Genomic DNA, 13,327 nt, shown 5'->3' with positions numbered 1-13,327 from the left:
AAAGCTGATTTTTGTAGATATCAGCTAGTGTGCACTCAGATATGGTTGACAAGTTAGGAGAAATAAGTCTCCCCAAGCAATTCATATTAGTAATTAGAAGTTTTTCATGAATACTGTATGACTTGTTGCTTTCAGCATCAGAAACTAGGTGTTGATATGTTGTATCCATCTCTGATGAAGTGTTATAGGTAACTGCATTCATGAGAAAGTCTAGTTCTGTAGGAGAACTCTGACAAGCAAATAAAATGATTTTTTTTTTTTAGTACAAAATTTAGATGCAGTGTTTTGAAAGAATTAAAATCATCCTACACTAAATTAAAATACTGTGGTTTGAATGACTATTAGGATTTCATATCACTGGTTTCTAGAATGGTATAGTAAACTCTAAACAGATTTCTATTAGAACTGTAGCGGCAAAATAATGGTTCCACTAAAACCATTTCTTCTTGAGAGTGAAAGTTTAAACACATTCTAAATGATTCAATTATTGATACGGTCTGAGGATTTAGTCACTGTTGAATAAAATAAACACCAGCTTAGTTTTATAATTTATTTCACAAAGGTACTTAATAACTTCTGGCACTTATCACTACTGTTTACAGTACATTAATAAAACTCAAGTTGTTCTAATAGAATTGATCATTTTCCTCTGAAATAATCAAAAAATAAAGTAAAGTATAATATCAAAAGAACAACCTTTACACAATAAAAAATGTTCTAAATAATAAACCAAAACACAAATTCTTAAAAATATGTAATAGCAACTCTGAAAAAATGCATTAAACATTTAAAATAAAAAAAAAACTTGATAATATAAAAGACTCACATAAATTTAATATTGTATGAAGCGAATAATTTTAAGTTTTACAACAGATATTGAATTTAATTATATGTGAATATTTGATAAAATTGTTTGAAATAATACTTTTTTTCATAATAATCGGATATTTTTAAGTTTTGAAATAAATCAGACTTTCATAACACGAAGCCCAATCTGTCCTGCTTTTGATTCCCGTGACGTCATAAAAATGAGGGAGATAAGAGGAAGTGGGAAAGAAAACCCTTAAAAAACCTTGATTTTTGGTCTTAGAAATATGATACATTTTGATGTCTAATTTAAAGGGAAGAGTCCAATCTAAATAATCAGAAACGCCTCTGTGATGACCTGCCAAATAACTCATCCAAAAGAATGAGAATAGTCAATGAAACCCGTAAGAAAGTCAGAACATTTAGCCGAAAAGATTTTGAACAGTTAGTCAAGGAAAATAATCTTTTTTCTCGTATTCATTCGATTCCGGTGGATAGGAACCGGTTCTCATCCATACGAAAAAACTATGTCTAGCATCGTATTATATCCAGCTTTCTACGAATATAGAAATGTACAATCGGCACCTCGGGGCTAAAAAACGGTTTTAATCTAATAATTGTACATTCTATATCCGCGGAAAGCGGTTTATAATACGATGAAAGAAATAACTATTATGCCTTATTCAGTTGCTCCGTCTGTCTTACGGATAGCTCTTCTTGTTAATTTAGGCATGTCATTGTCGAATTCATGTCGTATGATAATTTCACTAACAGTTAGGTACAATTTAGAAAGGGAAACAACTCTATAATTGTTATTAGAAAGCTGTAGGTCCATTAAAAATAAGTTGATTTTATTTTTTTTGACATTTTTTGTCTGATATAACTATTATATTCGATTCAATTACAACGAGGTGCAATATCATAAGCGTAGCATCTCTTATAATCAAGTCTTTAAATAAAGTATGTCTTCAAATAGTAGCCCTTATTTAAGCAAGAAATTTATGCACGACTTTGTTTAGACTTTAACATTTTATGGATGTTGTTACCTAATTTATATGACAGAGTCCCATAAATGAAAATAAGGTTCTTTATTTGTAATAAAAATGTTCCATTTAATTTTTTGCTGCAAATCTACTATAACTGGGGAGTATCCGACTTTGAACAACCAGCTAGTGGCTGCGCCGCTTGCATCTAGTGACTCTTTATCCTGAAAATATCCCTACAATAAAGTTTAAAAACAAGATGCCCTAAACCCATTTGAAGTTTCATATTATATACCTTTCCTTTAACTTTTTTTAAAACTTTTATAATTCTTTATAACATGTTAAAGTTATTTCCATGATATAAAAATGCAAGGCCTAATTGTAAAAAACCTACCTGCATTAGAAGCCAGGGTTTCCTAAGCCCTACTACATAGATATAAAGGATTATATAAGACTTCTGTTTTACCTAAGATATTATACAGGTAGGATTTGTCAAAGTGTAAATTTTTCCTTTGATGCGCTACTATGTTAATAAAATTAGAATTGAAAAGATTTATTTTTGTGATTACTGCTAGACCCAGCTAGTAAGTTTAATGGTTTATGATTCCCAGCTTGCCGAAATGCAAAAGAAGATTAGCAAACTAGAAGCAGAAATTAAGTTTTGGAAAAATACCTCCCAAAGTTTGGATGCAAAATTACAGGTTTGTCTTTCATAACTTATCTTTTAAACTAGATCTATGAAAAATGTTTAAATGTGTCTACCCTATTAAATTAATGTTTCCAAGTTATAATGTCAAAAAGGAAAAGAAAAAAATGTTTTTGTTTAAACTAGTTATAAACCTTCCCTGTAACTATGACAAGCGGTTAGCGAGATCCTTTGGTGCAAAAAAAATATCCAGTTACTTTATTACATGGTTTAAGAAGAATAAGATATAAAAATTTCAGGATCTTCGCAAGTTATATTCAGAAATAACACAGTCAAAAGCAGCAAATAATGGTAATGAAACATCTGCAAGGAGTGAAGCTCCTCAAAATATTGCAGAAGAACATTCCTATGCAAGCAAACCCATTTCAGAGGAGTCCAAATTTAAAAAACCACAAATTAAAGCATTACAAGGTTCCTGTGATCGCGTTCTCAGATCAAGATCTACCAGACTGAACCAATCTAAGCAAGTTGGGGGAAAGACTGAAGCTCAAGCTAACAGAGAAAATATTCAGGTTAACTTAAATCACAAAGTCCCACATGAGAATACATTATATTTAATAAAACTATATAAGATTAAGCATATAACCCAGACAACTACAAGAATCCAGGTTTAGGGACCTTTTTCGCCTGCTAGCAAATTGCTTTCTGCTCTTTTGTAGCGACTTGGCTGTGTTAATGTTTACGACGCTAATGGCTATTCAAAGACCCAATGAAAGTCGGTACGGGGTCCACAGAGTGGGGATATATAGTTATTTAACCCCTTTTCCCTCTATTGTTTTACTTCAATGTAGTATATATATATCCAGCTAATTTGTAAGTAGGTTTACCTAACTTTTATGTGATTCTGAAAATAAAACATTTTTATATTATTTTTTTTTGTAAAGTTCCTGCGTTTATAACGATAGCACAACGTTGCAAAATTGCGAGCTGTCAATGTTCATTGATTTTTATGCCTTTTTAAAACAAAAAGCATATTTTTTGCTTCTTCCACGAATTCAAAACTAGTTTAACCGCTATTATGTCATTTGTATGGCCCTTAAGGTCTCCAAAACGATGTTTTCTAAAAGGTTTGTGTGTGTCTGTCTTTCTGTGTAAATTTTTTTATGCCATTTTGGAAGAATGTCTTATAGTTTAAAGTTTTTACACCAATTTACACTCTTTTTTTTTTCCTTGTAAAAGCTCATATGCTTGTTACAAATTGTTTATTATTAGTAATAAATATTTTGCATTGTAATATTCTTTATGTTTATCTTAATATTTTTTTAAGCCAATTCAAAAGAAGCCACAAATGAATCCAGGGGAGGCTAAAGTGCCAAACACTGTCGGTCACAAGAAAACACCAAGTGATACAATCAAAAACAAAGATGTCACTACAAATAATGAAATATGCAATAGTCGATATCTCAAGGTAGAGTCCATATAAATCTTAAAGATCTAATATTTTTTTTTAATTTATCCTCCTGTGCTTCTTTACTTAAGAGTAATTAGAAGCCTAAAAGATAATAATATTTCTTTCCGCTTGATAAAAACTTTTGCTGAACCGTGAAGAAAACACATATGTATTATACCTATGGTTATATAGAAATGGTCCGTGGGTAAACAAAAGAAAAGTTATAGGATATATGGCTTTTTAAAATATACTGTTTAAAATACCTTTCAATAAAAATAAATTTAAAAATATTAACTCTGAATTTTGTAATATCGTAACAGGAATTACCTCCAGCGCCTACTCTGAGCACCCATATAACCGCAGAAGGAAGTGTCATGTTGTCATGGAACATGATTCTGGACCCTGACAAGCATGAAGCTGTGGAGTCGTACATCATTTATTTGTACCAGCAACAGGTTTGTTTCCCAAGTTGTTAATTTAAATATATTATAGCGTTTTTGCCTTTAGCATCTACAACGGAATGGTATAAAAACAGCCTAAACCCAATTCAAGATTTGAATCTAAACGACAAATTAGCCTAAAATCATCCTAGGATCTATGGGAAGCTTCACTAAAATGGATAACCCAAATGGTTCATTAGTTATAGAAATCTTAAGCTACAGACAAGATAAACCTCTTAGAAAAGCTTAAAACTCCGTTTGGAAGTTAGTTTGTATTTAATTTGTATCTTAAATTGATTTTATATTTTAGAAAATGAATTTTTTTGTAGCTGTAATTTAAGGTGGGTGTAGACATTGTCAAGGGTGGTGTAGAGGATTGTAGGTGGTTTGACACTGAGAGGATGTATCAGGCCCCCCTCCCCACCCTTAATTTTGCTAAGGGGGTGGATACACTCTTCTGCACGCATTTGGATGGTGCTTTTTGCTGTTGTAAATATTGGTTAGTAAGCAACAAGTTAAATAATCAAATAACTTTGAAGTGTAGCTTCACCAACCACTTCAATTAAGCATTTTCAATATTTATGTAGATTCCTTCAAAGCAAACCAAGAATAAGAAGGATACAGATGCTCCTATGAATGGTGATCATGATGATGGAGTGCAAGGATGCTGGAAACGATTAGGCAAGTGCAAAGCTCTGAAGTTGCCCATGGTCCTGTCCATCAACCACATCAAGAAGCGGAAGCACAAGAAACATGTCTTTGCCATACGTGCACAGGACAAGCTCGGACGTGAAGGACCACTCAGTAAACCATATCAGATAAATATATAGATCACCATGCAAAGAACACGGATGTTGTATTAAAAAATGCGCAACTTCCCTTGTTCCGTCTTGCTTAATGTAACGCTGGGTTTTACTGATTTTCTGACAGGCTGCTGGATTATTTTATATTATGTAACTAATATATAACTATTGTACCTGTAAAAATTTTATTTTCGTATAATCTTGTAAACCTACCTAATATATATGCTAATTTTTATTGCTCTACTATGTTCTCTATACATATATTTTTATGCTGTTTCTCGAATTTGCTAATAGTTGTACTCCATAAAGGAAATCTATAGGTATTCTATATTAATCTAAATTTTTGTGAATTATAGCGTAATAGTCGAGAATTTTTTTTATTTTGATAAAGTAACAAGGCGTGTACATGATTATGCAAGGAGGGTTCGCAAACACGCTGAAAAAAACACTAAATTATATTTTTATATTAGAGGAAAATTCAAGCTAAACCTATTACATTACCTATTGGTTTTGAATAAGAATATTAGTCGAGTTAAGAGTTATTATAGTCCCCCTTCTTACAAGATTATGCACGCCTCTTATATATATTATATAAATGTCCCATGTTAACAGTTGATACAATTACAAATTTTTGAAGCTCTTTATATTGCATCTAAATAATGACGTCATACAATACAAATGATTAATGAATTGGTCAGACCAAAACACAGGGCAGTATATATTTTATTGTCCAATGGTAGGCCAGTATGACTTCTTTTTTTTGTAGGCATTCTAAAAAGTTTCCATGTTGTATATGCTTAGTTTTTGATTTGAATATTTCAGATACAAAATGAAATTTTCTATATAATTATTTACCAACTCAAATTTAATATAATCAATACAGGTATTCATTAATGGTTCCTATTACAAAAACAAGGATGACAACATCCATAAAAGCGAAGCTCTGAAACGGTAGGAAAAACAATTTTTAACATTTGTATAGTGTCAGAACTGAATAATCAGAATAAATGAAGAGGAGTCAAAGCAAAATTATGAGTAAATTTGTTTAAAAACTTCTTGATACAGGATAATGTTTATGGACATACTTACATTTTTAGGACTTAATTATATATTTGCTTTGCTTACAATAATGTACTTTGTAGTAGGGTTGGGCCGGATACTTTTTTGGCTGGATACCGGATATCCGGCTGATTTCAAATGCCGGATATCCGGTGTCCGGCCGGATATCCGGCCAACGCCGGATATCCGGCAAATATCCGGTTATCCGGCCAAATCACCGGATATCCGGCCGGATAACCGGCTAAATTACCAGATATTAAAGTAGCAAAAAAAATTTATTAATAAACTTTTGAGATTTCATATATAAAATTTACATAAAGATAAACATATTCAAAAAATGTTCTTCTAGCTTCAATAATAAGAAAATTATAGCCATATAAAATTTTAAAACGCAGAGATTTTTGGTGTAAAATATAAAAAAAGTTATAGCCGGATATCCGGCCGGATAGTTTCAATATACGGTATCCAGCCGGATATTGAAAATGGCCGGGTATCCGGCCGGATATCCGGCCACACCGGATATCCGGCCCAACCCTACTTTGTAGTCCCTGGAATCAGTATACCAAAAATCAGAACAATCGGATTAGGTATTAGATCACAAAAAATTTTGAAAAAGTAAAAAATCAACGTGTTTAAAATGGACGTACGGAATTCTGGTAATGATTATATAGTTGCTACGCTTTCTAAATCGTACCTAAATACTTTAGGAATCGCTATGCAAAGTTTGAGATCGATAGGACAAATATAACATGCCTAAATTAGCGAAAAAAGTTTTCCGTCTCGGAGGTATGGACGGACGGACCGACCCTATTTTTATAAAAGCTTCGCTTTTAAAAATTAATTGTATTGTTGTGAGTTTTATCTCTAAAATCATAGAAAGAAAAATGGTACTCAGGGAATACAATGATTATTTTTTCTTTTTGATTAAATAAACCCTTTGGGAATTAAATATTCAATAATATGGCTTGCCAGCTGCGCACCTAAAGTACAACTCGATTTAGCTGGACACGTGGTTTAGTTCATGATTTGACGGCTTTCAGCCGGAAAGGGCTGCGGCTACAATGCCCTGATAATGAAACCATTTTTTTTTATTGCAGTAAGAATATTAGTTGTCGACCAATGAGATAATGTTATTCAAACTGTCAAGACCACAGATGGAACCCATTAAGATAGAAGCCAGGCCATAAATACATGAAGATGGTGTCTTGAATATAAAAAGAAAGTTAAAAAAGAAACACTCAAAAGCTCTTACCTACCAAGAAAAAGGTGGTGAAATTTTGAACCTATAACCACAACTTCTAATTCAAAAATTGCCACGCAGACGCCTACCGACAAATCAATCCTAAATATAAAGAGCTTTGCTTTAAAAAAAAATCTATACCGTAATCTTAAATTGTTTTTAATTTTATGAAATAAAGAACCATTGCTGAAGTTGCAATAAATCTTTTCATCTAAATTTAACTGCATTACATTCTGCTTCTGTGTTTAGTTGCGAACATGCTCTACACATTTTTTTTACGTTGGTCTGCATTTAAACTTTGCACGATGATTCATGTAACGACAAGGTACAAGTTTGAAGCGTAGTAACTTTACAAGACAATATAATTATTATAAACATTTTTTGTCTATTTACATGATAGAATTAACACATAATCCTGTTTTTTCGATGATGATGTCTAAGACGACTCGATACAATGTGTTCTAAACAAATAATCTTCAAAATCAAATCCTTAAAGTGAGTATGTTCTTAAAGAACATCTGGTATTTAACCAATTTTGAAATATTTAAAACTTGGCTCAGACTTTAAAAATAATATTCTGCTTCTTGTGTGGCCAGGGTCGTTTATCCGACTCTCTTTTGGATCTTGTCATTCTTGCTTATTTTATGATTATTGTTATAATTCTTAACTTTTGTTTCAATGCTGAATGCATGAAGTTTAGTTTTAGTTACATTTCCGCTAACTTTTTTTTCTAATTTTTTAAATATTTATTTTATTGGTCGTCTGGCGGCGTGAAGCAGTTATTATTTATTGCAATTTGCTCGCGGGTAGGAATTGTGGTGATTCTCTCTGTTGTTCTATGTTCACATGTGCAAGTCTCGAGACATAACAAAAATCTTGCAAATTATTCATGATTTAATTGGTGGATTTTTTGTCATTGATTGCCAAAAAACGTTACATTTTAAAATTTGTTTTTTTAATCTGCGATAATTAAGATAAAATAAACGGACGGATGTAAAGACATCGTATTAGTTGTTTTTGTATATTATAATTTTAGCTTATGGGCAAATAGTTTTACTCTTAATAGGCACGATGACAAAAGATATACATATCCGTATTTTTTTACAGGCAAAAATTTTAGTCTCCGATATTCTGATGTTATGAGCTTTGCCTTGATGGATGTTGTCGTTCTCTTTCCAGACGTACAAGGTAATCGAAACCTGTGAAGTTTACTTATAATCACGAAACCTCACATAAGATTTTTTTATACAGTTTATATTCATAATTCGTTGGCAATATTCTATCCTATAATATAAATTAAAAAGCTTTTTTTGTGTGTGTAGCGAAGGATCTCGCTAACCGCTGAACCGTTATGGTTCTCCTTTACAGTTAAGCTTCTTGATGGTTTTAGGCTATTTGGGTTGGATATGGTATATGGTTATTCTGCCCTTCAAATTTAGAGCCAATAGATACTAGGGGAACAGCATATAGTACTTTAATATAAAGTAGCAAGGGTTTGTGTTTGAAGATCTCGGAAATTACTGGCCTGTATTGGATATATTTTTTAGTTGTGCTTCATAAATGTCTTGGGTTTGTTTTTGTCTATTTTTAAAATTTCCTTACCTTGCCCTGAGGCTATGGACGACGCAACTAGTGTATTTTGTAGTAAGAGTTCGGCAGCCGAACAGAACCGCAGCTGCTTTTTAGATTAGAAAAAAACCCGCAATATTTTGGATAAAAATAAGCCATTCTCGCCAAATGTTGAAAATAATGGCGAAGGCAAGTCGAAGGCTTAACTGACAATAAGTGTAAATAAGATGGCTATATGCAAAGTCAGAAATTTTAAGAACAAGATAAATTTGCCCTTCTGTCTTTTTTTTTGAAGATTGGTATACCTAAATGGATATATGATTTATCTGATTTCAGCAAATGTTAATAATTGTAATTAAAACTGATAAACAAGTATGCCTTACAAGACCTTGAGTTATAATTAGTAAATTACCTATTTTGGAAAATGTTGCAGAATTCTTAAAATTTTGGGCCTGGCTACTTTCCATCACTTTCCTGGTCCGTTAGAAATTACAATAGGTAATTGGCCCCTAGAACTAAGTTGTTCAGGGATCTCAAGGGATAAGACAATGTTCGATAAATTGATGTACATTGTACATCCCCAATGATAATCCCCAAATTTGCCCTTTCTGTAGATTACAGTGGTTGAAACGGCTGGACACCCAACCTAACGAACCAACCAATAAAAATTAAATATAAGTTCCTAAAGTTGTTGAGACAACGAATGAGAAAACATTATTTTAAAACTTTGGGGACTAGTGTCATAAACAGACCAATGTCCCCTCCCTCCCTGAAACTGTTGTTGAATCTTGATTTGAGGAAGTGCACTGCACTAAGTATACTTACACACACCCACACACATTTTAATGTATTATGTTTGATAATATATTATAAAATATCACCTTAGGGTGAGTTTAACTATGCCATGTAATTACATCAGAGCACTAGAGACCAGGAACTTAAAGGGATAAGACAATGGCCGATAAATTGATGTACATCCCCAATGATGATAAACAGAATTACCCTTTCTGTAGATTATTATTAGTGGTTGAAACGTTTTGACACACAACTTAATTAACAATTCAATCGAAATTCAATAAAAGTGCACAAAGTTGTTAATATAACGAATAAGAAAACGTCATTACAAAACTTTGGGGACTAGTGTAATAAACAGACCAATTTCTATAGTTATTCAAGGAAAATTTAAGTGAAATATCCCTCAAGATATATTTAGTCCATTCAAGTAAAATACTGCTGAAAGCGAAGTTGATTTATTATTTTAGAACTCTATTTTTCTTACTGTTGTTTGAATAAACTTCAACATATTTTTTATAGTTTTTAAAGAGGGCTTCGCTATAAATCTTACATTTTTATTGAATTCAAGAATACATTCTTCTACTTTCTTAATTGTTATATTAATTACAAACAAAACAATTGTTAATTTACTTATTTAAAGTTCATGATTTAGATTAAAATGCAAAATAAATTTGTAAAATTGTATATTTGGCAATGATGACAACATATTTAGAGTAGCTTCGACACTAAAAAAGCAAATACTCGACATTCGCAAAAATAACATTGAACAGGGATGACATCCATAAAAGCGAAGCTCTGAATCGGTAGGACAAACCAACATTAACACCTATAGAGTGTCAGAACTGAATAATTCAAGAATTTGTTATGAATTTGACCATTTATCCTACTTTCTCAATTGTTATATTATTCAAATAATTACAAACAAAACAATTGTTAATTTACTTATTTAAAGTTTATATGATTATGATTTAGATCAAAATGCAAAATAAAATTGTAAATTTTTAAATTTGCCAACGATGACAATGATAATGTATATAGAGTAGATTCGATATTACAAAAGCGAATACTCGACAGTCGGAAAAAATAACAAAAAATAGTGACAATAGTAAATTGAAAAGAGAATGCCTAATGAAGAAGTACTTACTTTTTTATGCTTCATTATAAGAATGCGCTTCGCTAATTCTTAAAAGAGGGAAAAAGCTAAGGTTTTAGATAAACGAGTTGACTTTCTGTTAATACAAACTGTACCTAAGTTTTACAGGATTCATCATACAAACTGTAAACAGATTGCGACACAAACAAGCCTGGATTAGAGCTATACGTTACAGACTAACCAACCGACGTACCGAACCTTATTGTATAAAATCTTCAGTTTTAACATTGTTTTAATTATCCAATTTATCGGTGTGTACCTCCGGAAAAATAACTGTTGACAATTTTTATTGAGTCATTGTGGTAAAAAATATAATAGTGAAGCTAATTTAACCAGTTAAAAAAATCTTAATCTTAAAGACATTTTACGTACTTAAACAGTTAAAAGCTTAGGTTGCATTGGGTACTTGGTAATTCCGTAGGTATAGGGGAAAAAAATCACCCCCCCGCCCCCCCCCCCCAAATTTCAAATTACATTAAATTGTAGAGGAGGGGGTGCGATAAGCAATTTCATGAAAAGCACCACCTCTAAAGAGATATCCTCTGATGAGCTAGTGTGGTAATACGACAACCAGACGGACAGGCAGTTTACAGAGTTGCTACGCTGTGACTTATCATAACAAACCCACTGCACTAATCTTATTATATCACCATCTATCTCATGACCGATGTTGACCCCGCTATCTAGCGGTCAAACTGGCCTGCCTAAATGTGGGGAGGGGCTCAAACATGCAACTATCACGCGCCCCTCACGCGCTTATATAACCGGGAGGCGCTGCCTCCCCTTTCACCACCGCTGCCCCCACAGCCTGTCTACCGCCGGGAGCTAAGCCCTAGCGTCCCACACCCCCTTCAAACCTAACCATTGTTATAATCTGTTGTATATATATAGTAAACATTGCTTGTAAATATTATTCAGTTAAATACATAATTTCTGTATGACTAAATCCTGCTAGTTTGTTTTGGTAGAATAATTCAAGGCTAGGCTCGTTGAACTCGAACTCGTTACCCTGTGGGCCGAGAACGCTCGGCTTACCAGAACTTGGTGTCAGCGTGTTTCAATCGAGCCTTACAGAAACTAGCCTATTCTACCTCTGATTGGACCCTTTGGCAAGTAAGGGGACAATCAGCCGCCAACTGAGAAGCCAACTGACCCGCGAGACGGCCTTTTTAGGTCAAATTTCCATCATTTTGAACGCAATATGTGGGCCTCTGGCCTAAGGCAAGCAGATTTAGCCTGCTAAAAGCGCCAGTTAAGACGCTTTTTCCGTACCGTGCAGGAGTAGCGCTAGGTGCGCAGTCACGGTAATCGGATAATTTAGCTCAGACGGCTACAGAACTGAGTCTAAATTGGCAAGTGTAGCTGGGACAAGCCCCAGGACACCCAGGCCAAACCTACGAGACAGACAGCTGGACGCTGGTCTCCTTGAGAAGGCAATGTGTGGCTGCGAAGCTTCAGCACACAAGTAAGCCCTACCACTGCGACGGATAGCAGATTTTGAGCCACAGGCACAGCAGGACGGGACATTCCCTGCCGCCGCCTTCCAGGATTCGAACCCGAGGCGCTGCAGGACGGGCCATTCCCTGCCGTCATTTTCGGGATTCGAACCAGCGGCGCTGTAGGACGGGTCGTTCCCTACCGCCGTCACCCCTCTGAACCTTGCAGGACGGACATTCCCTGCTGCCAGTGCTTCCAGAATCACACCTAGAGCTCCTAGTGATAACAACACATAAGTGTGTATAAATGTCAACCAAGTGATAAGAATAAATATAAAATTGTTGACCCAGTGATAATTAATAAGCTCTAGTGATTCGAAGCTACAGTCTAAGCCACCATGGTAAGCGATACCACCATAGCTGCGGTTCGGCCAGCGCCGAAGTTTCTGCCAACCCCAGCCGAACGGGAGGCCCCCTTGTCTCAAGGGCAGGACCTCCACTTCCCCTGCCATATCAGGGTGAGGTTTCCTACTCCTGACCCTGCCCAGCATGTACAGGTTGATGCCATGATCGATTCTGGCAACCGTGTACCAGGGTCTGCTGTAATTTCTGAACACCTCATGCACGCAATGGGCGTGCAGCGCATGTTGATTCCGGACAACACCCAAATCCTGACTGCTAACGAGGAAGGCCAGCCCCTCCAGGTAATAGGAAAATTGAAAGAATTATATATGGCAGTCTCACACACCCTTATACTCCATCTTTACCACGTGACTGTGGTCCGGAACCTCTCACACCCTCTGAACCTAGGAGGGTATTTTCTCAAGGAGTTCGGAACTAGGCTCTGTTTCGACATGCAACCACCTTGCTTGTGGGTGCGTGGGGAGTTTATCCCACTCCGTGGCGTCCCCATTGACCGGGAGACAGCCGAGAGAGAGCTGAGTTA

General features: G+C 34.5%; 1 protein-coding gene across 1 annotated transcript; it reads left to right on the top strand.

Moving 5' to 3' along the window:
• The first annotated feature begins 1,961 nt into the window (after positions 1-1,961).
• LOC145318352 (uncharacterized) lies at positions 1,962-5,944 on the top strand. Its single transcript, XM_080159649.1, has 5 exons — positions 1,962-2,491; positions 2,736-3,008; positions 3,764-3,904; positions 4,207-4,341; positions 4,914-5,944. Exons 1-5 carry the CDS (start codon positions 2,384-2,386, stop codon positions 5,154-5,156), a joined length of 900 nt encoding a protein of 299 aa, XP_080015775.1. The 5' UTR covers positions 1,962-2,383; the 3' UTR covers positions 5,157-5,944.
• Positions 5,945-13,327: the final 7,383 nt, after the last annotated feature.

The sequence above is a fragment of the Acartia tonsa genome, chromosome 4, assembly GCF_053477335.1.
Source record: "Acartia tonsa isolate MP-2025a chromosome 4, ASM5347733v1, whole genome shotgun sequence".
Taxonomy (NCBI): Eukaryota; Metazoa; Arthropoda; class Copepoda; order Calanoida; family Acartiidae; genus Acartia; species Acartia tonsa.
Note: the sequence above shows the minus strand (reverse complement) of the source record. Positions and strands in the feature narration are given on the sequence as shown.

Bases quoted from the DNA above. Each gene is read 5' to 3' on its own strand.
- LOC145318352 (XM_080159649.1), top strand. From the start codon at position 2,384: ATGGTTTATGATTCCCAGCTTGCCGAAATGCAAAAGAAGATTAGCAAA. The intron at 2,492-2,735 runs GTTTGTCTTTCA...TAAAAATTTCAG, and splicing joins GTTTGGATGCAAAATTACAG to GATCTTCGCAAGTTATATTC. The intron at 3,905-4,206 runs GTAGAGTCCATA...ATATCGTAACAG, and splicing joins GCAATAGTCGATATCTCAAG to GAATTACCTCCAGCGCCTAC.